Source organism: Mobula hypostoma, chromosome 1, assembly GCF_963921235.1.
Source record: "Mobula hypostoma chromosome 1, sMobHyp1.1, whole genome shotgun sequence".
Taxonomy (NCBI): domain Eukaryota; kingdom Metazoa; phylum Chordata; class Chondrichthyes; order Myliobatiformes; family Myliobatidae; genus Mobula; species Mobula hypostoma.
The window spans coordinates 219,126,639-219,149,065 of NC_086097.1; the positions used below are offsets into that span (position 1 = coordinate 219,126,639).

The window sequence follows — 22,427 nt, forward strand, 5'->3', positions numbered from 1 at the left end:
ACTTAGTAGGCACTCGTGTGTGGCACCTTGTCAAAGGCCTTCTGAAAATCCAAATATACAACATCCACTGCATCCCCTTTATCTCTCCCACTTCTAATTTCCTCAAAGAATTCCAACAGGTTCATCAGGCAGTATCTTCCCTGATGGAAAACCATGCTGACTTTGTACTATCTTGTCCTATGTCACCAAGTCCTCCATCACCTCATCCTTAACAATTGACTCAAGCATCTTCCCAACCACTGAGGTCAGGCTAACGGTTCTATAACTTCCTTTCTGCTGCCTTTCTCCTTTCTTAAATAGTGGACAATAGACAATAGGTGCAGGAGTAGGCCATTTGGCCCTTTGAGCCAGCACCGCCATTCACTGTGATCATGGCTGATCATCCACAATCAGTATCCAGTTCCTGCCTTATCCCCATTACCTTTGATTCCGCTATCTTTAAGAGCTCTATCCATCTCTTTCTTGAAAGCATCCAGAGACTTGGCCTCCACAACCTTCTGGGGCAGAGTATTCCATATATCCACCACTCTCTGGATGAAAAACTTTTTCCTCAACTCCATTCTAAATGGCCTACCCCTTATTCTTAAACTGTGGCCTCTGGTTCTGGACTCACCCATCAGCAGGAGCATGCTTCCTGCCTGCAGCGTGTCCAATCCCTTAATAATCTTATATGTTTCAATAAGATCCCTTCTCAGCCTTCTAAATTCCAGAGTATACAAGCCCAGTCACTTCAATCTTTTGACATATGACAGTCCTGCCATCCCAGGAACTAACCTTGTGAACCTACGCTGCACTCCCTCAATAGCAAGAATGTCCTTCCTCAAATTTGGAGACTAAAACTGCACACAGTACTCCAGGTGTGGTCTCACCAGGGCCCTGTACAGCTGCGGAACGACCTCTTTGCTCTTATACTCAATTCCCCTTGTTATGAAGGCCCAACATGCCATTAGCTTCCTTCACTGCCTGCTGTACTTGCATGCTTGCTTTCAGTGACTGATGTACAAGAACACCTAGATCTCCTTGTGCTTCCCCTTTTCCTAACTTGACTCCATTTAGATAATAACCTGCCTTCCCGTTCTTACCACCAAAGTGGATAACCTCACATTTATCCACATTAAACTGCATCTGCCATGCATCTGCCCACTCACCCAGCCTGTCCAAGTCAACCTGCATTCTCATAACATCCTCCTCACATTACACGCTGCCACCCAGCTTTGTGTTATCGGCAAATTTGCTAATGTTACTTTTAATTCCCTCATCTAAATCATTAATATATATTGTAAACAGCTGTAGTCCCAGCACTGAACCCTGCGGTACCCCACTGGTCACCGCCTGCCATTCCAAAAGGGACCCGTTAATTGTTACTCTTTGTTTTCTGTCAGCCAGCCAATTTTCAGTCCATGTCAGTACTCTGCCCCCAATACCATGTGCCCTAATTTTGCCCACTAATCTCTATGTGGGACTTTATCAAAGGCTTTCTGAAAGTCCAGGTACACTACATCCACTGGCTCTCCCCTGTCCATTTTCATAGTTATATCCTCAAAAAATTCCAGAAGATTAGTCAAGCATGATTTCCCCTTCGTAAATCCATGCTGACTCAGACCAATCCTGTTACTGCTATCCAGATGTGTTGTAATTTCATCTTTTATAGTCATAGTCATAGTCATACTTTATTGATCCCGGGGGAAATTGGTTTTCGTTACAGTTGCACCATAAATAATTAAATAGTAATAAAACCATAAATAGTTAAATAGTAATATGTAAATTAAGCCAGTAAATTCTGAAATAAGTCCAGGACCAGCCTATTGGCTCAGGGTGTCTGACCCTCCAAGGGAGGAGTTGTAAAGTTTGATGGCCACAGGCGGGAATGACTTCCTATGACGCTCTGTGTTGCATCTCGGTGGAATGAGTCTCTGGCTGAACGTACTCCTGTGCCCAACCAGTACATTATGTAGTGGATGGGAGACATTGTCCAAGATGGCATGCAACTTGGACAGCATCCTCTTTTCAGACACCACCATCAGAGAGTCCAGTTCCATCCCCACAACATCACTGACCTTACAAATGAGTTTGTTGATTCTGTTGGTGTCTGCTACCCTCAGCCTGCTGCCCTAGCACACAACAGCAAACATGATCGCACTGGCCACCACAGACTGGTAGAACATCCTCAGCATCGTCCGGCAGATGTTAAAGGACCTCAGTCTCCTCAGGAAATAGAGACGGCTCTGACCCTTCTTGTAGACAGCCTCAGTGTTCTTTGACCAGTCTAGTTTATTGTCAATTTGTATCCCCAGGTATTTGTAATCCTCCACCATGTCCACACTGACCCCCTGGATGGAAACAGGGGTCACCGGTACCTTAGCTCTCCTCAGGTCTACCACCAGCTCCTTAGTCTTTTTCACATTAAGCTGCAGATAATTCTGCTCACACCATGTGATAAAGTTTCCTACCATAGCCCTGTACTCAGCTTCATCTCCCTTGCTGATGCATCCAACAATGGCAGAATCATCAGAAAACTTCTGAAGATGACAAGACTCTGTGCAGTAGTTGAAGTCTGAGGTGTAAATGGTGAAGAGAAAGGGAGAAAAGACAATCCTCTGTGGAGCCCCAGTGCTGCTGATCACTCTGTCGGACACACAGTGTTGCAGGCAACACATACTGTGGTCTGCCAGTCAGGTAATCAAGAATCCATGACACCAGGAAAGCATCCACCTGCATCGCTGTCAGCTTCTCCCCCAGCAGGGCAGGGCGGAATGTATTGTACGCACTGGAGAAGTCAAAAAACATGACCCTCACATAATTGACTCCAGCATCTTTCCCACCACCAACGTCAGGCTAACTGGTCTATATTTCCCTGTTTTCTCTTTTCCTCCCTTCTTGAAGAGAGGGACAACATTAGCCACCCTCCAATCCACAGGAACTGATCCTGAATCTATAGAACATTGGAAAATGATTACCAATGCGTCCACAATTTCTAAAGCAACCTCCTTAAGTACCCTGGGATGCAGACCATCAGGTCCCGGGGACTTATCAGCCTTCAGACCCAACAGCCTCTCCAACACCATTTCGTGCCTAATATAAATTTCCTTCAATTCATCCATTACCCTAGGTCCTTTGGCCACTATTACATCTGGGAGATTATTTGTGTCTTCCCTAGTGAAGACAGATCCAAAGTACCTGTTCAACTCGTCTGCCATTTCCTTGTTCCCCATATTAAATTCACCCGCTTCTGTCTTCAAGGGCCCAATTTTGGTCTTAACTATTTTTTTTCCTTTTCACATACCTAAAGAAGCTTTTACTATCCTCCTTTATATTCTTGGCTAGTTTACCTTCGTACCTCATTTTTTCTCCATGTATTGACTTTTTAGTTACCTTCTGTTGCTCTTTTAAAAGTTTCCCAATCCTCTGGCTTCCCACTCGTCTTTGCTATGTTATACTTCTTCTCTTTTATTTTTATACTGTCCATTACTTCCTTTGTCAGCCACGGCCTTCATGGAGTAACATTTGCATTTTCCAGTCCTCTGGCACCATGCCAAAATCCAATGATTTTTGAAGGAGCATTTCTAATGCAACCACAATCTCTAACGCTACCTCCTTCAGAACCCTAGGGTGCAGTTCCTCTGGTCCGGGTGACTTATGTAATTTTAGGTCTTTTATCTTTTGAGCAACTTCTATCTTGTAACAGTAACTGCATCCACTTCTCTTCCTTCACACACTACAACATCAGGCATATTGCTAATGTCTTCTACAGTGAAGACTGACATAAAATATTTAGTTCATCAGCCATCTCCTTGCCCTCCGTTATTATTTCTCCTGCCTCATTTTCTCGCAGTCATATATCCACTCTCATTTCTCTTTCAGACTCTTGAAAAAACTTTTTCTATCCACTTTGATATTATTTGCTTGCTTGCTTTTATGTTTCATCTTTTCCCTTCTAATGATTCTTTTAGTTGCTCTCTGTAGGTTTTTAAAAGCTTCCCAATCCTGTCTTCCCACTAATTTTTGCTTTGTCGTATGCCCTTTCTTTTGCTTTAGCGATAGCTTTGACTTCCCTCGTCAGCCACGGTTGTACTATTTTGCCACTTGAGTATTTCTTCATTTTTGGAATACGCATGTCCTGTGCCTTCCTCATTTTTCCCAGAAACGCACGCCATTGCTGCTCTGCTGACATCCCTGCCAGCAGCTCCTTCCAATTTATTTTGGCCAACTCTCTCTCATACCACTGTGATTGCTTACTCCACTGAAATACTGCTACATCATACTTTACTTTTTTCCTATCAATTTTTTTTCCCAAATCTCCCATGAATACCATAACATTGCCTTTTTGACTCGCCTTTTCTATTTACTGTTGTAACCTGTGGCAATGGCATCAGCACTGGACTCCGGAGCGAAGGCTCCCGAGTTCGAATCTAAATCGGTCCACCCCCCCCCCCGAGCACACTTTCCTTCCGTGCCGGGTTGAGCATTGAGCTAACCACTCGGCCTCGTAAAAAAAAGGATCGAGTCAGGAACGTTCATATCGTGACCCGGTTAATACGAAAGGAGTCCAATCCTGACACCATGTGCCAGACAAGAATGGCTGACTGTCTGGTGCGACACGCTAAAATAAAACCTGTGGTCCACCTCCCAGCCACTGTTGGGAGGCATGTAGATAACTGCCATCAACGTCCTTTTACCCTTGCAGTTTCTTAACTCAACGCACAAGGATTCAACATCTTCCGATCCTATGTCACATCTTTCTACTGATTTGATGCCATTGTTTACCAGTAGAGCCACACCACCCTCCCTGCCTGCCTTCCTATCCCTCTGATATAATGTGTAACCTTGGACATTCGGCTCCCAACTACAACCATCCTTCAGCCATGATTCAGTGATGGCCTTAACATCATACCTGGCAATCTGTAATAATCTGTAATATTGCAAAAAGATCATCCACCTTATTTCTTTAAAGCTATTCCCTTTGGTATTTGACATTTCTACCCTGAATAAAAACACTCTGATGATTGTACCCTATCTATGCAACTCATGATTTTATATACTTGATCCACAGCCTCTGATGTTGTTGAGAATGCAATCCAAGTTTGTCCAACCTCTTGTTTGAACTAATACTTTCTAATCCAGGAAACGTTCAACTAAACTTCTTGCTTTTCCCCTATCTTTATAAGTTTTTGGTGTCTAAGCTTCAAGGTTCCCTTCCTTAGACAATCTTGTCTGAGTCCTTTGTAGCTAATTTTCAATTGTTAGTTCAGGGAAAATAATTTTGTGGATATTTTATCACCGATTTTAGAATGATACTTCATGAGTAAATATTTTGTACTCAAGAATAATAATTCAAGGTATCAGCAATGTAAAATAATGCTTGACAACATTAGCAAAACCCTTGTTGAGTTTTAACTATAACTGACAGTTAACTATGTTGTTATTTTATTAATCTCCTCAGTCAGCCAATCAAACCTTTTTCCAATAACTGCACTATATTGTGGCATACCAGTATGATAAAATAATATTGATCCAAATATTCTGAAACAACTGTACAGATTTTCCAGATACAGACTTGTTTATCTTTTCTATTTAGAAACAAGTATGAAAAAAGATGCAAAATCTCAACTTCACATTAACTTCAACTGAGAATAATATACTACTTGCACAGATGTGTGACATTAAAATATTGTTTATGATAAACTGGACAGAAGATTAAATCACATGGGATCGCAATGAGTCATAAATTGGATCCAAACTTGGTTTGTTCATAGGAGATAAGAATGTAGAAATAGAGGTGTGTTTTTCTAACTGGAGGTCTATGACCAGGTATGTTTGGTAACAATCAGTGCGATGGCCTCTGTTGTTTTTAATATACGTTAATAATTTTGTTTAAAAAAAAATTGAAGATCTGATTTGCATATTTGCAGATGACATGTTGGAGTTGTGAAAAGTGGGAAGGATGCAACAGGATATATGCCATTTGGAAGTTTGGGATGTAAAATTGCAGACAGAAAGTGAAATATAAGTATACAGTAATTGGCAAGCACCCTTAGGAGAATTGATGTATAGAGGGATCTAAAGGTGAATGTCTATTGGTCCTTGAAGGTAGCAACACAAACGCAAAGGTAGTAAACATGCTTGCCTTCATTGATTAGGGATTGGAATATAAAGAAGGGAAATAATGTGTCAGCTGTATATATCTTTGGTTATGCCACTTTAGGAGTATTTTGTGTATTCTGGTTGCCACATTACAAGAAGGATTTGGTGGCTTTGGAAGGCGTATAGAGGTAATTTACAGGAATGGATTTGGAGAGCATTATTGGCCTGGATAAGAGAGTGCTCATTATAATAACAAGTTGGACAAAGGGATGCTCTAAAAATAAACAGGGAAATTATAGGCCAGTGAGCCTGACATCAGTCGGTAAGTTCTTGGAAGATATTCTAAGGAACTGGATATACAGTATATGACTATTTGGATAGACAGTGATTGATTAGGCATAGTCAACATGGCTTTGTGCGTGGTAGGTAAATCTTATAGAGCTTTTTGACACAGTTACAGGAAATTTGATGAAGGTAAGGCAGTGGATGTTCTCTACGTAAACTTCAGCAAGGCCTTTGACAAGGTCCCTCACAGGAGGTTGGTCAAGATGGTTCAGTCGCTTGGCATTCAAGATGAGGTAGTAACTTGGGTTAGACATTGGCTTTGTGGGAGAAACCAGAGAGTGGTAGTAGAGGGTTGCCTTCTTGACTGGAGGCTTGAGACTAGTGCTGTGCCACAGGGATTAATCCTGGGCCCATTGATGTTTGACATCCAGATCAACAATCTAGCTGATAATCTTGTAATCTGGATCAGCAAATTTGCAGATGATACCAAGTTTGGGGGTGTAGTGGACAGTGAGAAAGATTACCAAAGTTTGCAGTGGGATCTGGACCGGGTGTAAAAATGGGCTGAAAAATGGCAGATCTGATGTTGGGTGAGACTAGAACTAGAGGTCATGAGTTAAGGGTGTAAAGGTAGAATGTTTAAGGGGACGTGAGGGGAAACTTCTTCACTCAGAGAGTGCTGAGAATGTGGAACAAGCTCCCAGCAGAAGTGGTGGATGTGGGTTCCATTTCAACATTTAAAATAAATTTGGACAGTACATGGATCAGGGGGGTATGGAAGGCTAGGGTCCTGGTGCAGGTTGATAGGACTAGGCAGATTAATTGTTCGACACAGACTAGATGGGCCAAAGGGCCTGCTTCTGTGTGGTAGTGTTGACTGACTGTCTAAACTAGTATGATCTATACTAAACTGAAGTAAATTAATTTTTATAAAGTAACATATCTTCTTCATTCTTGAATCTTTGTGAAAATGAATAGGGCCTATGTTCCTTTGTCATATCTGACTGGACACAGGATTGGAGAGGCAGATTGTCATGTGGAATGATAAATTATGGTGGTAATTGTCATTAAGTCCAAGGCTCCAATTGTGTACAGTTCTGGTCACTGAATTATAGGAAAGATATCAATAAAATTGAGAGAGTACAGAGGAGATTTACTAAAATGTTGCCTGGGTTTCATCTCCTAAATTACAGAGAAAGGTTGAACAAGTTAGGTCTTTATTCTTTGGAGTGTAGAAGGTTGAGGGGGGACTTGATAGAGGTATTTAAAGTTATGAGGGAGATAGAGAGGGTTGACGTGGATAGGCTTTTTCCATTGAGAGTGGGGGAGATTCAAACAAGAGGACATGAGTTGAGAGTTAAAGGGCAGAAGTTTAGGGGTAACATGAGGGGGAACTTCTTTACTCAGAGAGTGGTGGCTGTGTGGAACGAACTTCCAGCAGAAGTGGTTGAGGCAGGTTCGATGTTGTTGTTTAAAGTTAAATTGGATAGATATATGGACAGGAAAGGAATGGAGGGTTATGGGTTGAATGCAGGTCGGTGGGACTAGGTGAGAGTAAGAGTTCGACAAAGACTAGAAGGGCCAAGATAGCCTGTTTCCGTGCTGTAATTGTTATATGGTTATATGGCTTGCAATGCATCTCTGTTTAGGACTGACCTGACTGAAATGGCTTCTGAACTCCTCTCAGAAAGGAAGATTCAGCAACAATGTTCATAAAGTCAGATGACATAAAAAATGCAGGAGGTATTTCTTAATCTTGTCTGTGCCAGTGGTGTAGTGGGATCCACACCAGACTTCAGAGCAAGAGGTCCCAGGTTCAAATCTGGCTAGCTTCTTGCACGAATTTTACTCACGCTGAGTTGAGTGTTGAGTTAGCAATTTGACCCCGTAAAACAGACAAAATGCTATAGAAATGGCAGGGTTGCCACCCACTGGGAGGAACAATTTCTTAATTTTACTGTCACCTGATATCTGATAAGATTAAAATTTGAACTCATTTATACATTGCAAATATTCCCTTTATCTTGTAATTAATGGCCGTGTAAAAATCATTTGTCCTGCCAAATTCAGAACATTTGCAACATTGTATTCTGAACTTCCTCTGATCCACCCATGCGAATCTATTGCAAAATAATTTTTGTTGTTCATATTCTATGCAAGATTTTTTTCCTCTTATCTCTATCAGTGATCCTTGGTTGACTGGTTGTTCTTCCTGCTTCATACAGTAGCAAGCTGATTTAAATTTTGATTTAATATGTTGTTTAGTTTTTTCAGTTCATGCTCTGCTGAACACTGATGCCAAAGAATGATAATTGGTGCTGGGGAGACAGGTCACTTGTAAGCAGCCAGCCAGATTCCCTGAACTTCATTAATCAGACAATTGAAAACATTTGGCCTGATTGGTGTAAGACATTCAAATTTATTTTCAAAGAGCAGAAATGAATGATAAACCAGTTCATATGGTGTTTTACAGTGTTAATTTTTAAGGGAACTCTGTGTATTCAGGCAGTCACCTTCGTGAGGATGCTGTAGTTCACTTGTGATTGTGCTAACCACTATGCAACCATTCATTAATCCCACTGACCAAAAACTGTCTTGTCACATTCCTATCCCAACTCCTCCAGGTTCCAGTCAGTTCAAGTTTTGCCATTCCACAGTAAGCAAGATAAATTGATAAGGTGATTTGGGCTTAGCAACAAAAGATACAAAATGCCATAATAAAAGGTGGTGTTAAGGGTACATTTCATACGGTGTCTTCCTACTAAACACTCCACTATTGAAGTCTTGGTTGGATTGCTCTTTGTCTGGAACTTCTCCCTTAGTCTTACCACCATGGGCGACCCTACCAGGAGCTATGCACCAAATAACTAAACTCCAGACGGCATCACTTTCAGGATCGCAGGGCATCATAAGCCTCTTCACCACGATGGGGTGGTGATCCTCAGAGATGCCATCCAAGACATCAATAGTAGAACTGGTGGAAAATGGTGACCCCTGGCAACTGCAATGAAGGTAGAAGAATGCTGCAACAGTGAAGGGTCCCCAGTTGTCCTGAACATCGTGCCACTGGACCCTGACCCCTGACCCCGATCTGTTAAGGACCGTGTGGTGGCTGCCCATGCATCAGCCTCCCCACGGTAAACAACATCATAAATAGGCCTTCTCCGCTTTAACATCCCACTCACTCAAGTGACTGCACTACTACAGAACACTGAATATCCAACATAGCAATTTCAATTAGACTTTTTGCTATAGTGACACTTTATTCATCCTTTCTCTATTAATTTTTGAGGTGTAACCTCCAAGGTTAAGCAGAGTTTGAATCATAATGCTCATACCTTTTCCTGATCGCTGCGATGCATTTCAGGTACGTGCTCTGTACACCCAGACTCAAGCAAGTGCTACCAGTGACTACACTACCTGTACATCTGCACCATTTCAGTGATGAGAGAACATGAGAGCTGTTAACTAAGTGGGGTGGGATTCAGGGGGCAAGGAGAGGGAGTACCTTGAGCAGAATTCCTGTTTCATGCCCTCTTTCACCATCATGAGCCAATCACAGTTCACTCCCAGCATGCCGCAGAGCAGTGGCATGGTCTGTGCCAAGTGTGTGGCATCCAAAGTCCGAACAGCAGTGTGACTATTGTCAATGTTGGTCTACGAAAATGGCCAATTTATGCCTGTTAAAAGGGAAATGGCCCACAGCATAAGCTTCCATTGGAGCTAGACTCTAATTTTCTCTGCATTCGTTGATTGGGTGAGTGGATGTCCTGCTAGTACCCATGACTAATAATCCTTTTGATGAGTTCCTGAGAACGATACCATCAAAGCAAAGTTGTCTGCCGCTTTTCTGACCCTGCCTGGTAGGGTCACCTGTGGCGATAAGGTCAAGGAGGAGGTTCCAGACAAAGAACGATCTAACCAAGACTTGGTGGATGATGACGACACATCACCACGGCAATGAAGGTGGAGGAAGGCTGCAGCAGCAGAGCGTCCTTAGTCCTCTTACATTCCGTGCCACTGGACCCTGACCTTGATTTGTCAAGGGCATTGTGGTGGCTGCCCTTGAATCAACTTCCCCATGTTAAACAGGGTCACTCACAGGCATTCTTGATTAAGGAAATCCACCCTAAGACAACCACTTAGGAGGGCATCATATTCGGCTGGAGTGATTGCACTGCAACTACAGCTGATGAGAGATTGAAGGTGGCTGGGACTTGAGATGGGCCATCCACTATTTCCCTGTGATTATCAACTGCTCATTTGGTGTGAGCTATGAATCAGCATTTGACTTTCTTCCTACGTGGACCCACCAAATTGCGGATATCAGAATCAGAATCCCGTTTATTATCCCTGATAGATGCCGTAAACTTTGTTGATTTGTGGCAACAGTACATCAAAATATATTAAAAAATAATCTAAGTTACAATAACAATTTTTATATATAAAAATAAATAAATAGTGCAAAATAGCGAGATAGTGTTCATCGGTTCTTGGACCGTTCAGAAATCTGATGGCCGAAGGGAAGAAGCTGTTCCTAAACCATTGAGTTTGGGTCTTCAGGCTCCTGTACCTCCTCCCTGTTGGTAGTAATGAAAAGAGGGCATATCTTGGATGTTGAGGGTCTTTAATAATAGATGCTGCTTCTTTATGGGTCTTCCCAGGACATATTGTGTTTTGGGGGGGGGCGGAGGGGGGTCTGTCTACTACTGTGCAAATGAGTACTGTGGTGAGGAGGGGAAAATGTGGCAGAATTAGAATGTTGCAACTTAATGTCATAATAAGGATTTTATTTCATGTTGCAACTGAATGTCATAATATGTATGGGGTGACAGGGAGGGGTAGCACCTCTGGTGGGGGAACATCGCGCATCCTTTTCAAGGCGGTTAATCCACCTTTGGTCCCCACCTGGCACTCAGCTCTCACCTGTGGCTCCCTGTAGCTGTTTGCATGCGACAGTGGCCACACACCGGGCAACGGCTTCAACAAGCCGACTAAACCAGGTGAGGGTAGCTGACGGGTCTCAAACCCTCGGTTAGGTAGGGAGATGTCTATTCCAGCATGTGAAGACAGACTCCGGCAGATTGAGCGGACAAGACCAATGGAATGAGTCCAACGGTCAAGAAGGCGGTCTCTGCAAGCGTCGTGCAACGTGTAGAGCAGGACAAGACACAGAAGACGTCCTGGTCATCCATTGTGTCTAGTCCCATCTCCAGCCGTCTCGACCCCGTCTTGCCACTGGATCCAGATGGGAATTGGGAAGAGAGAGTGAGGCTGACACTGCGCAACTCTCCCTCACTTAAATCCAAATCATGTGCTAGTCTCGACACCATCGATGGTGTCGAGGTCTTTGTCGACGACGACGACGATGGATGAATAACAATGATCTTATTTCATTTATTGCTTAATTCAAGTCAGTATGTCTGAGTTTGTGAAAATACATATGGCTGAAATAGAAGAATGGCACGAAGGCTACCCTGATCTCTGTGGTAATTAGGACTGTCACGATTTTGAGCACTTTCTTTGCAGTTGTCTTAAATATCTTCACTAATTTCAATTTATTCCTTCTTCGTAATACTCTGCACTCTCCCTGCACATTTGAGAAAGCAGACTTATGAGTAAAGGTCTGGGGTGGTGAGGGGCAAATAGCATGGCTGCAGCCATCAATGTGACCTTTGCCCTGAGGTGCCCATAATCAGATCTACTGGATCTTGGGGATCAGGTATAGTTGACTGTAGACAATGTTAGTTCTGTTTTCCTTCCAGTGCATTTTGCCCATGGATGCTGAACCAGAAACAGGATTTCACTTGCACCTTCATGTGGATTTTCAATATTTTTGCTCTAATTGTGGTGAAACAGTAAAATATAGTGGATTCCAATTAATTGGGACAAATTGAGACCAATGCATTTTAGTCCAATTAAGCGGCTGCCCCAATTAGCCAAAGTTTCATGGAAATAGTTAAAAGGTATAAAAAAGACAAACTACTGTTTAAGTAAGTAATAATTTATGTATTTAAATGAAATACGGAACAAATCAGAACACTATCAATACCTCTACAGTATTATAAAACTTTATTAGTTCCTTATAGTTATCAAATGAGGAATTCATCTGCCAAGTTCTTTTGATTGAATGAACAAAATCAGTGTAGGCACCTGGTGCTGATAATGGATTGCCTGTATACAATGCTTCAGATGATTGCATCCTCCAAATCTTCATTTTCATTGCAACATTGAAGATGATTAACTTGTTGAAGTAGTGAAATCATTTCATTTTCACTCCCAGCTGTTTCTGACATCTCCAAGCCTGAATGGTTGAAACTGTGGTGAGCAAAACAGTTCTGAATTGTCTTGCTGTTTATTTCTCGCCAACTGTCAGTGACGAAAATCACTGCTTTTTGAACACAATCACACGCATTTGATGTTATTTAAAAATTGGTCACTCTAAGCATGGTGTAGTGTCTATCGACCATGCAAGTGCACATGACTGATGCTAATTAGAAACTGTTTGGCAACAGTCTTCTGCTCCAGTTAAGAGGTATGGTGTCCCAAATAAATGAAGGGAATCCCAGCTATATTCTCGAATAAATTTTTGTTCCTTAGGAGTTGTCCCGAGTAAATGGCTGTCCTGATTAACTGATGGGCCAATAAACCAAAATCCTATGTACAATATATCTACTTTTAGATATAGTTCAGTAATAATTATTCTTTAGACTGAGATGAAAATAATACTTTTAATACCAATTAATTGACCAACTAATTCAACATCAACTACTCTCTGGAAAATTTTGCATTCTATCAATGAAAAACTTATGTAGTTTTGGTTTGAAGGTCTTATTTGTCACTCTGCTGTTCTACGAAATACTCTGACATAAAAGAATTTTCAATATGACCCATACTTGTGATTACAATAAAATCAATACCATTCTTTGTCATTTCAAAATGAAACTGAGAGGGACTTTGGGATTTCTATGAAAGCACAGTTTAACAAGAATCGAAGAAATCTTTTGAATTGTTAAGAACTTAACTGTTTCAAACAGGATCACAGTAAGCTGGTGTTAAGGTTCTGTTGAAAAACCTAGTGTATAGTTCACGTGTATGAAAATTATTGCATGTAAATTTTCTCTGATTTTATATTACTATATAGAGATGATGAGTTAGGCCATGTGTATGATTTAATTTCTTGTTAGTATTTTACATGAATTTACTAACTTAATTGAATATGTTGGAAAGGTACATATGCTTATAATGGATGAAATCACTTTTATTCACTCTGCACGACCTGCGGTATTTCTTAAAGTCAGCTCTTTAAGGTACAGTAGTATTGATGAACATAAACACTGATAATTTTCTAAAGCATTGCAAATCGCAGGACAAAATTAGTAAATAGTTGTACTGTTTTGTCTAGATTCCAGGGAGATAGTTTAATGGAAGAATCTGATGATGGAACACAGATGTCGCATTCCCCTGAACAAGCAGTCCCTAACCCCTGTACAGCTTGTAAGTAAGAACATTTAAATATTTGCAAAAAAATATTAAATGTGAAGCATGGCAGTGGCCTTGTCCAATAAATAACAAAATCTGAACAAGAATACAATATTAACTCAATATATTGAGTGGGAAATTTCAGCGTGTTTCAAGTTGCAAGATTAAAAACTAAATGTTGAAGTAGGATCATAAAATTATGAGGCATAGGAGCAGAATTAGACCATTTAGCCTATTGAATACTGCATCATTCCATCGTGGCTGATTTATTTTTCCTTTCAACCCCATTCTACTACCTTCTCCCCATGACCTTTGACACCCTAACTAATCAAGAACCTATCAACCTCTGCTTTAAACTGATAAAACAGTGTGAGGCGCCCCGGAGTTTGGAGTTCAATTCCGGCGCTGTTCTTTAAGGAGTTTCCGTACATCCTCCCCATGGAATGTGTGGGTTTTCTCCGGATCCTCTGGTTTCTTTCCACAGACCAAAGATGTACCAGATAGTTTAATTGGTCATTGTAATTGTCCTGTGATTAGGTTAGAGTTAATCAGGTTCGTCGGGGGGTTGCTAGGGCTGTGTGACTCGAAGGGCTGGAAGGGCCTAAATATACCCAATGACATGGTCACCACAGCTATATGTGGCAATGAATTCCACAGTTTCACCACCCTCTGGCTAAAGAAATTCCTCCACATATGGCAGGTCAAGTTAGTTTTGTTCACGTTAGAATCGTGAGTATATAGAATGATGGATTTCATAGATCTTGAAATGTGAGATAGTGGGCGTGAATGAATGTATCATCAAAATCAACTCAATACCAGAAAATCCATTACTTCTTCAAAATTTGCATCCACTAAGATCACAATGTTTAAATATGTGTGCATGAGGTAACCCCTCCAGAAGTTGTGTCCAAGTAAATTGCCTGAAAGCAGAGCCAGGATTGATAATTGGATTTGTGCACTTCTGAAGGTAAAAAGCCTAGAAAGATGATTGCAATCCGCACTCTTTCAACAATGCAGTGGACTGTCAGCTTAGATTATACCTTCAGTCTGTGGAGTTGGATTTAAGTCCATTACCACCTGGCTCGGAGGCAAAATTGATAAATTACAAGGTTGCACAACAAGCATTGAAACTAATTAAATAATGTATCTGAGGAAGTATTTTAATAAGTTTTTTGATTTATGCTCCAGCCTGCTGAAATGTTCAATGTGACAATGTAATTGCTATCTTTTATGTTCAATGAGAAGTATCAACATGCATTTGCTAGAAAAACACTGCTGATCTTGATGCTCAGTCATGTTGAACTGAACATTCAACTGGATCATCTACAGTGAAAATCGGTGACTTGTGTTAGCACCTGGGATCAGAAAGTCAGGAATTGCAACAAAGGAGTAGACCTAATTAAAAAGTGGCTTGAAAATGTACAAGTGGAATCCCTTCACCATTTATCCTTCAGTTAAGCTAAATTTAGGAGTATCAGAGAAAATAATAAAAGTTTTCTTATGATATCATGCAGCATTCTTCACCTTAAAAATGTCTTATTATGCATCTACCTTTTTTTGCATTTTCTTCATTGCCTCTATATCCTTATACTGAAATATTGAAGCCAGATTGTTCATAACGTTCTAAATATCCATCAAACCAAGTTTTTGTACATTTGTTATAGTTTTCGCGTTTTTGAGTTAGGAGTGACTTGTAATATTATTTTTAAGGAGTTATGTATTTCCTCATTGCTTCCAATGAGTAATTGCCTCCATATTTTCCCAAAAAAAAGTGTGCATCTCATAACCTTTCATGCTATTGAAATCCATTTGCCGTTAATGTTCTGCAAGCATAATTTTATCTTGTAACTGAATTTGTAATTTGAAGTTAATTCCCTTACTATTGACCATGAGCCCATAAATTAAAACAAATATTGGATTTCTCTTTCTGATTCTCAAGTACATGATGAATGGTTACTTCCATATGTAACCTGCTGTTGAATGGGACAGTTCATGGAGGATGCTCTGACAAATATTATGGTGCACGCGCTTAGTGCAATCCCTTCCCTTGACGCCATCAATTATCAACCAAAGAGAACAATGTTTGAACAACTTCCATTCCTGTAATGCTAAAGCTTAATGCTCTTGAGGCAGCTTAGTTTCAATTATCATTAAAATCCAGAAATACATCAGGTTAACACGAGGAAATCTGCAGATGCCGGAATTTCAAGCAACACACATAAAAGTTGCTGGTGAACGCAGCAGGCCAGGCAGCATCTCCAGTAAGAGGTATAGTCGACGTTTCGGGCCGAGACCCTTCGTCAGGACTAACTGAAAGAAGAGATAGTAAGAGATTTGAAAGTGGGAGGGGGAGGGGGAGATCCGAAACGATAGGAGTGGGAGGGATGGAGCCAAGAGCTGGACAGTTGATTGGCAAAAGCGATATGAGAGGATCATGGGACAGGAGGCCTAGGGAGAAAGAAAAGGGGGAGGGGGGAAAAAGCCCAGAGGATGGGCAAGGGGTATAGTGAGAGGGACAGAGGGAGAAAAAGGAGAGAGAGCAAAAGAATGTGTGTATATAAATAAATAACAGATGGAGTACGAGGGGGAGGTGGGGCATTAGCGGAAGTTTGAGAAGTCAATGTTCAAGTCAGGTTAATTTCCCTGCACATCTTCAGCCTTGGAGCTATCTCATTGCGTACGTCCAGAAACAGGCCATGTTTTACTAGGAAGGCTCGCCCAAGTTACCCAGCTAGCAATGAAATGGTAACCAAGGGGCTCCCATTACCATCTCCTTGTCCACTCTGTGAGCTTAAGTTCGAGTTTAATTGTCACTCAACCATAGACACGAACACAGGCAAATGAAATGGTATTTCTCTGGAGCCAGGGTGTAAAACACAATATCAGCAGTCACATACAGCTCAAGGCGCATATAGCACAGACAATCACGATAACAGTAAAACAGAAAGTCACAAAAAATATGTATAATCCAAGTCCCTGAGTGTTATGGCTTGTAGATTGACAATGCACGGGATGTTGTCCTGAAACCACGTTCTCTGCAAAAAAAAAACAAGCTGCAGTTCCTCATCTCACACGTGAGCAGCTGCAGATGAATGCAGTCCAGCTTGTCTTCCACCAAGTGAGCACTGGAGGGCAGTGCTGACGAGAAGGGAGAGCCCCCAATCAAACATGGATGCCTGCTGCTCCATACTGTCTCCTCCCCTGCGGCACGAGGGCCTAGTCTGTGCCACTACCCAAGCCACGTAGCTCCCTGCTGTCAGTCTCTCCAATGAATCAGTGTATTGCACTTGCGATACTCTACTTACCAATGTCCAACAGATCTGGCGATTACGAGAAAAACGGACTGTCTCTGCTGCTGTCAGCCGTAGGGAGCTAGGCACCTGTTGGGGGCCAGACTGGATAACCAGCATGACCATGGGCCATGTAAACAGCAATCTGACACATCATCTTAAAGGAGCAGTATTGCTGTATATTATAGTCATTAACCACAAGCTCAACAGCATTAATACTTTACCCATTCATTTTGGAAGGCTATTAGTGTTTGAGAAATCAAACGGTACAGGTTACTTAGATGCTTTAATTTTAACCATTCCTTTAAGAACGTTAGATTTAAAGAGTGTTACAAAATTAAAAATATTGGAAATTTGAATTGCAGACAGAAAATGCTGGGAACATTTAGTAGGTTAGGCAGTTGTCTGACATGCTGAATATTTCTGGTAATTTTTGTATTTGTATGTTATAAATAGTGTATGTTATTAATATTATTATTGCCATATGTTCTGAGGTACAGCAGGAGACTTGCCTTGCATACTGTCGAAAGAGATTGTTTCGTTACAACAGTGCATTGAGGTTGTACGACTAAGAACAGTAACAGAATGTGGAATTAACTCTTAGAGTTACAGAGAAAAACATGAGGTGTAAGGTCATAATGAGGTCGTTGTGAGGTCAAGGGTCTATTTTACCATGCAATGAGAATGTTCAATAGACTCACAGCAACAGGGTGGAAGCTGACATGGAGGGAAAGGTTGTTGTCATGACACCATGTCAATAGGCTCTCTATTTCCAACTGTTTATTATTTGAGATATAGCCCAGTACAGTGGGATTGTCTGCAATCAACAGTTGAACTGAATCGAATTGACTTTATTTCTTACATCCTTCACATACATGAGTAAAATCTTTACATTACATCTCCATTTGAATGTGCAATGTGCAATACGTAGTAATTTGTAATAAATAGTATGGACAGTCAACATAGCATAGAGATACAATTTTGTATCAGCGTAAATTAATCAGTCTGATGGCCTGGTGGAAGAAACTATCCCGGAGCCCATTGATCCTGGCTTTAATGCTGTGGTACTGTTTCCCAGATGGTAGCATGTGGAACAGTTTGTGGTTGGGGTGACTCGGGTCCCCAGTAATCCTTCAGGTCCTTTTTATGCACCTGTCTCTGTAAATGTCCCAAATAGTGAGAAGTTCACATCTACAGATGCGCTGGGCTGTCTGCACCACTCTCTGAAGAGTCCTGCGATTGAGGGAAGTACAGTTCCCATAGCAAGTAGTGATGCAGCCAGTCAAGATGCTCTCAATTGTGCCCCTATAGAAAGTCCTTAGGATCTGAGAACTCATGCCATGTCTCTTTGGAAAATGGGTAAAAAAAAACCTCAGATATAAAGTTGACTCTGATTTCTATTTTTACATTAACTGGTACTAATCAATATCACTAATTATTACTCAACTCCTAAAATAGAAATAGTAAGTTTTATGTATTGGGAAGATTAACTTTTATATTGGATGTTCAATTGTATTGAGGTTAATCCATAAAAAAATAGGATTATTATGAATGCATTGTATGAAGGATTATCTCGGTAAATTAGATCTAATAGGGTTGATCTTCATGTTCTGGAATGAATCAGTTCTAATTAAGTATCCAAACAAAATAGAAAAGCAATAATAGAAATGCTTTGAGAGGCTGGTTATGGCTAGAATCAACTTCTACCTCAGCAAGGACCTGGACCCACTGCAAATTGATTATTGCCACAATAGGTCTATGGCAGACGCAATCTCACTGGCTCTCCACCCAGCCCATCTATAAATTTGCTGACGATTGTTGGCAGAATCTCAGATGGTGACGAGAAGGCGTACAGCAGCGAGATATACCAGCTTGTTGAGGGCTGTCACAGCAACAACCTTGCACTCAACGTCGATAAAACCAAAGAACTGATTGTGGACTTCAGAAAGGGTAAGATGAGGGGCCATGAACCAATCCTCATATCTGGATCAGAAGTGGAGAGAATTTGAAATTTCAAGTTTCTGGATGTCAATATCTCTGAAGACTTAACCTGGACCCAATATGGGATGCAGTTATAAAGAAGGCAATACCACAGCTATATTTTATTAGGGGGTTGAGGAGATTTGGTATGTCGCCAAAAACCTTCGCAAGTTTATACAGATGTACTATGAAGAGCATTTGAACTGGTTGCATCACTGTCTGGTATGGGCGGGAGGGGCTACGGCACAGGATTGAAGTAAGCTGTAGAGATTTGTGATATTAGCCAGCTCCATCATGTGTACTAGCCTCCAATGTATCTATGTCATCTTCAAGGAGAGATGCCTCAGAAAGTCAGTGTTCATCATTGGGGACCTCCATCCCCATTAGGATATGCCCTCTTGTCATTGCTACTATCAGGAAGGAGGTACAGAAGCCTCAAGGCACACACTCAGCAATACAGGAACAGCTTCTTCCCCTCTGCCACCCTAAATGGACATTGGATCCAGAACACTACCTCAGTATTTCTTTTTATTTCCTATTTTTTGCATTGCATTTAATTTAACTATTTAATATTTATATATTTAAAGCAAGGACCTGGACCCACTGCAATTTACCTATTGCCACAATAGGTCAATGGCAGACGCAATCTCAATGGCTCTTCATGTGGCCTTAGTCCACCCGGACAATACAAACACCTATTTCAGGATGCTGTTCATCAACTATAGCTCAGCATTTAACACCATCATTCCCAATACTGATTGATAAGATACAGAACCTGGGCCTCTGTACCTCCCTCTGCAATTGGATCCTTGACTTCCTAACAGGAAGACCACAATCTGTGCGAATTGGTGATAATATCTCCTCCTCGCTGATTATCTTTCTTTCTTTCTTTTTAAATCTTTTTATTGAGTAAGTATACAAAAAAGGTAAGCCATATAAACATTAATACAATGTTAAAGTACAATAAAATTCCAAAAGATAACAATACCAAAAAGAAAATACTACAAACAATGTAATTTAAGCATAAGAAACCAAGATAACATAATAGTATACTAGATTTTATATATATCAATGGAAAAAAAAAAGAAAAAAAAACCCCCCAAAAAAATCCCACCGTGCAACTACCTAAAAGCAAAGCAAAGCAATGGGCTAACTTGAAACCAAACAGAGTTAAACTTAAAATCACGTCCTCAATCCCGACCTCCATTAAAACAGTGAAAAAAAAACAAGAAGGGTAAATATTACATTAAATGAAAATATCGAATAAAAGGTCCCCAAAGCTGATTATCAACACTGGTGCATCTCAGGGGTGTGTGCTTGGCCCACTGCTCTACTCTCTCTAAACCCATGACTGTGTGGCTCGGCATAGCTCAAAAACCACCTATAAATTTGCTGATGATACAACCATTGTTGGTAGAATCTCAGATAGAGATGAGAGGGCGTACAGGAGCGAGGTATGCCAACTAGTGGAATGGTGTCACAACAACAACCTTGCACTCAGTGTCAGTAAGACAAAAGAGCCAATTGTGGACTTCAGGAAGGATAAGATGAAGAAACACATACCAATCTTCACAGAGGGATCAGAAGTGGAGAGAGTGAGCAGTTTCAAGTTCCTGGGTGTCAAGATCTCTGAAGGCCTAACCTGGTCCCAACATATCAATGCAGCTATAAAGAAGGCAAGACAGTGACTATACTTCATCAGGAGTTTGAAGAGATTTGGCATGTTGACAAAAACACTCAAAAACTCCTATAGTTGTACCGTGGAGAGCATTCTGACAGGCTGCATCACTGTCTGGTATCGGGGGGTGGGGGGCTCCTGCACAGGATCGAAAGAAGCTGCAGAGGGTTGTAAATTTAGTCAGCTCCAGCTTGGGTACTAGCCTACAAAGTACCCAGAACATCTTCAAAGAGCAGTGTCTCAGAAAGGCAGCATCCATTATTGAGGACCTCCAGCACACAGGGCATGCCCTTTTCTCACTGTTACCATCAGGCAGGAGGTACAGAAGCCTGAAGGCACACACTCAGCAATTCAGGAACAGCTTCTTCACCTCTGCCATCCTATTCCTAAATGGACATTGAACCCGTGAACACTACCTCACTTCTCTAATATATATTTTTTCTGTTTTTTGCATGATCTTTAATCTATTCAATATACATATACTGCAATGTATTTATTTATTTTTCCTTCTGTATCATGTATTGCATTGAACTGCTGCTGCTATGTTAACAAATTTCATGACACTTGCCGGTGGGAATAAACCTGATTCTGTATCTGATTCTAATTCACAGCTTTCTTTTTCCTTCTGTGATCATGGTACCGCTGCTGCAAAATTAACACATTTCACTACTTATGCCAGTGATATTAAACCTGATTCTGAATTCTCCCACATCAGTACATTAACAATTTTGCTAAATGATTTAATAATGAACCTGAATCTGATGTGTTGGCAGTAATCTATATGGATCATTGAGGTTGTTACTGGCCTTGGTATACTGTGAATGGGTAGTTCCAATGAGGCATGCGCTATATTATCAGGCAAAAATTTTTTCGACATATGCCAGTGATGTTACAACTGATTCTGATTCCGATTCTGGCCTTCCCATCTCACAACTGTGCCACAGGTTTGCATTTGCAATCACTTTTGGTTAAAGGGCTGTCTGAGGCACTTAGTATTTACCAGAGAAGAGAACCACATGGACAATTGGAAGGTGGCACAAGCAGTACTGGAAAAAAAGGAAGATAGTCCTTTATTTTCACTCAGTATTTGTCACTTGCCCCAATATTAATTATTCCACAATTAATTCCTACTTTTTATGGCTATCTTTAGCATGAGTCACAATTTTAACATTATATGAATGTCATTAAAGATTCCCGATCAAATAGCTCTGGGATGAAGAATAACACTTATCGACCAATGTGAAACACAATTCAATTTTTTCCCTTTTGCAGATTTTCTGTGCTCTTTTATGTAGCATCAAGTACTAAAGTCAACTGTGAAATGTTTTTTACAGAATGTGCTTGGGTCTTATTTATTTTAACATAATATTTATGGCCATACTTTATGAGAGTAATTATTGTTCAAAGTGACTTCTGGAAATGAGTTATGTATTCTCTTGGAACAGCTCCATTGCTGGGGGTGGAAAGAGTGATGCAAGATGAAGAAGAATTTGAGAGTGCTTCTCAAGTGTCAGGGACTGTAAGTAGATTTAATTACAGACAGCTTGTCTGTTGCAATTGATGATCTGTTGTGATAAACCTTTTTAGAAAATCTATTCCCAGTCTAAAGCTTTGTTTGAATATTTGGTTCA

At 40.9% G+C, this 22,427-nt stretch overlaps 1 protein-coding gene across 2 annotated transcripts in view; it reads left to right on the forward strand.

The window, feature by feature from the left end:
• c1h8orf34 (chromosome 1 C8orf34 homolog) overlaps positions 1-22,427 on the forward strand; it is a 356,319-nt gene that overhangs the window by 254,774 nt on the left and 79,118 nt on the right. For both annotated transcript variants that reach the window (XM_063042009.1, XM_063042010.1), the window contains exons 9-10: positions 13,772-13,863; positions 22,242-22,315. In XM_063042009.1, coding sequence (XP_062898079.1) covers positions 13,772-13,863; positions 22,242-22,315 — 166 coding nt within the window. The remainder of the gene's footprint in view (positions 1-13,771; positions 13,864-22,241; positions 22,316-22,427) is intronic.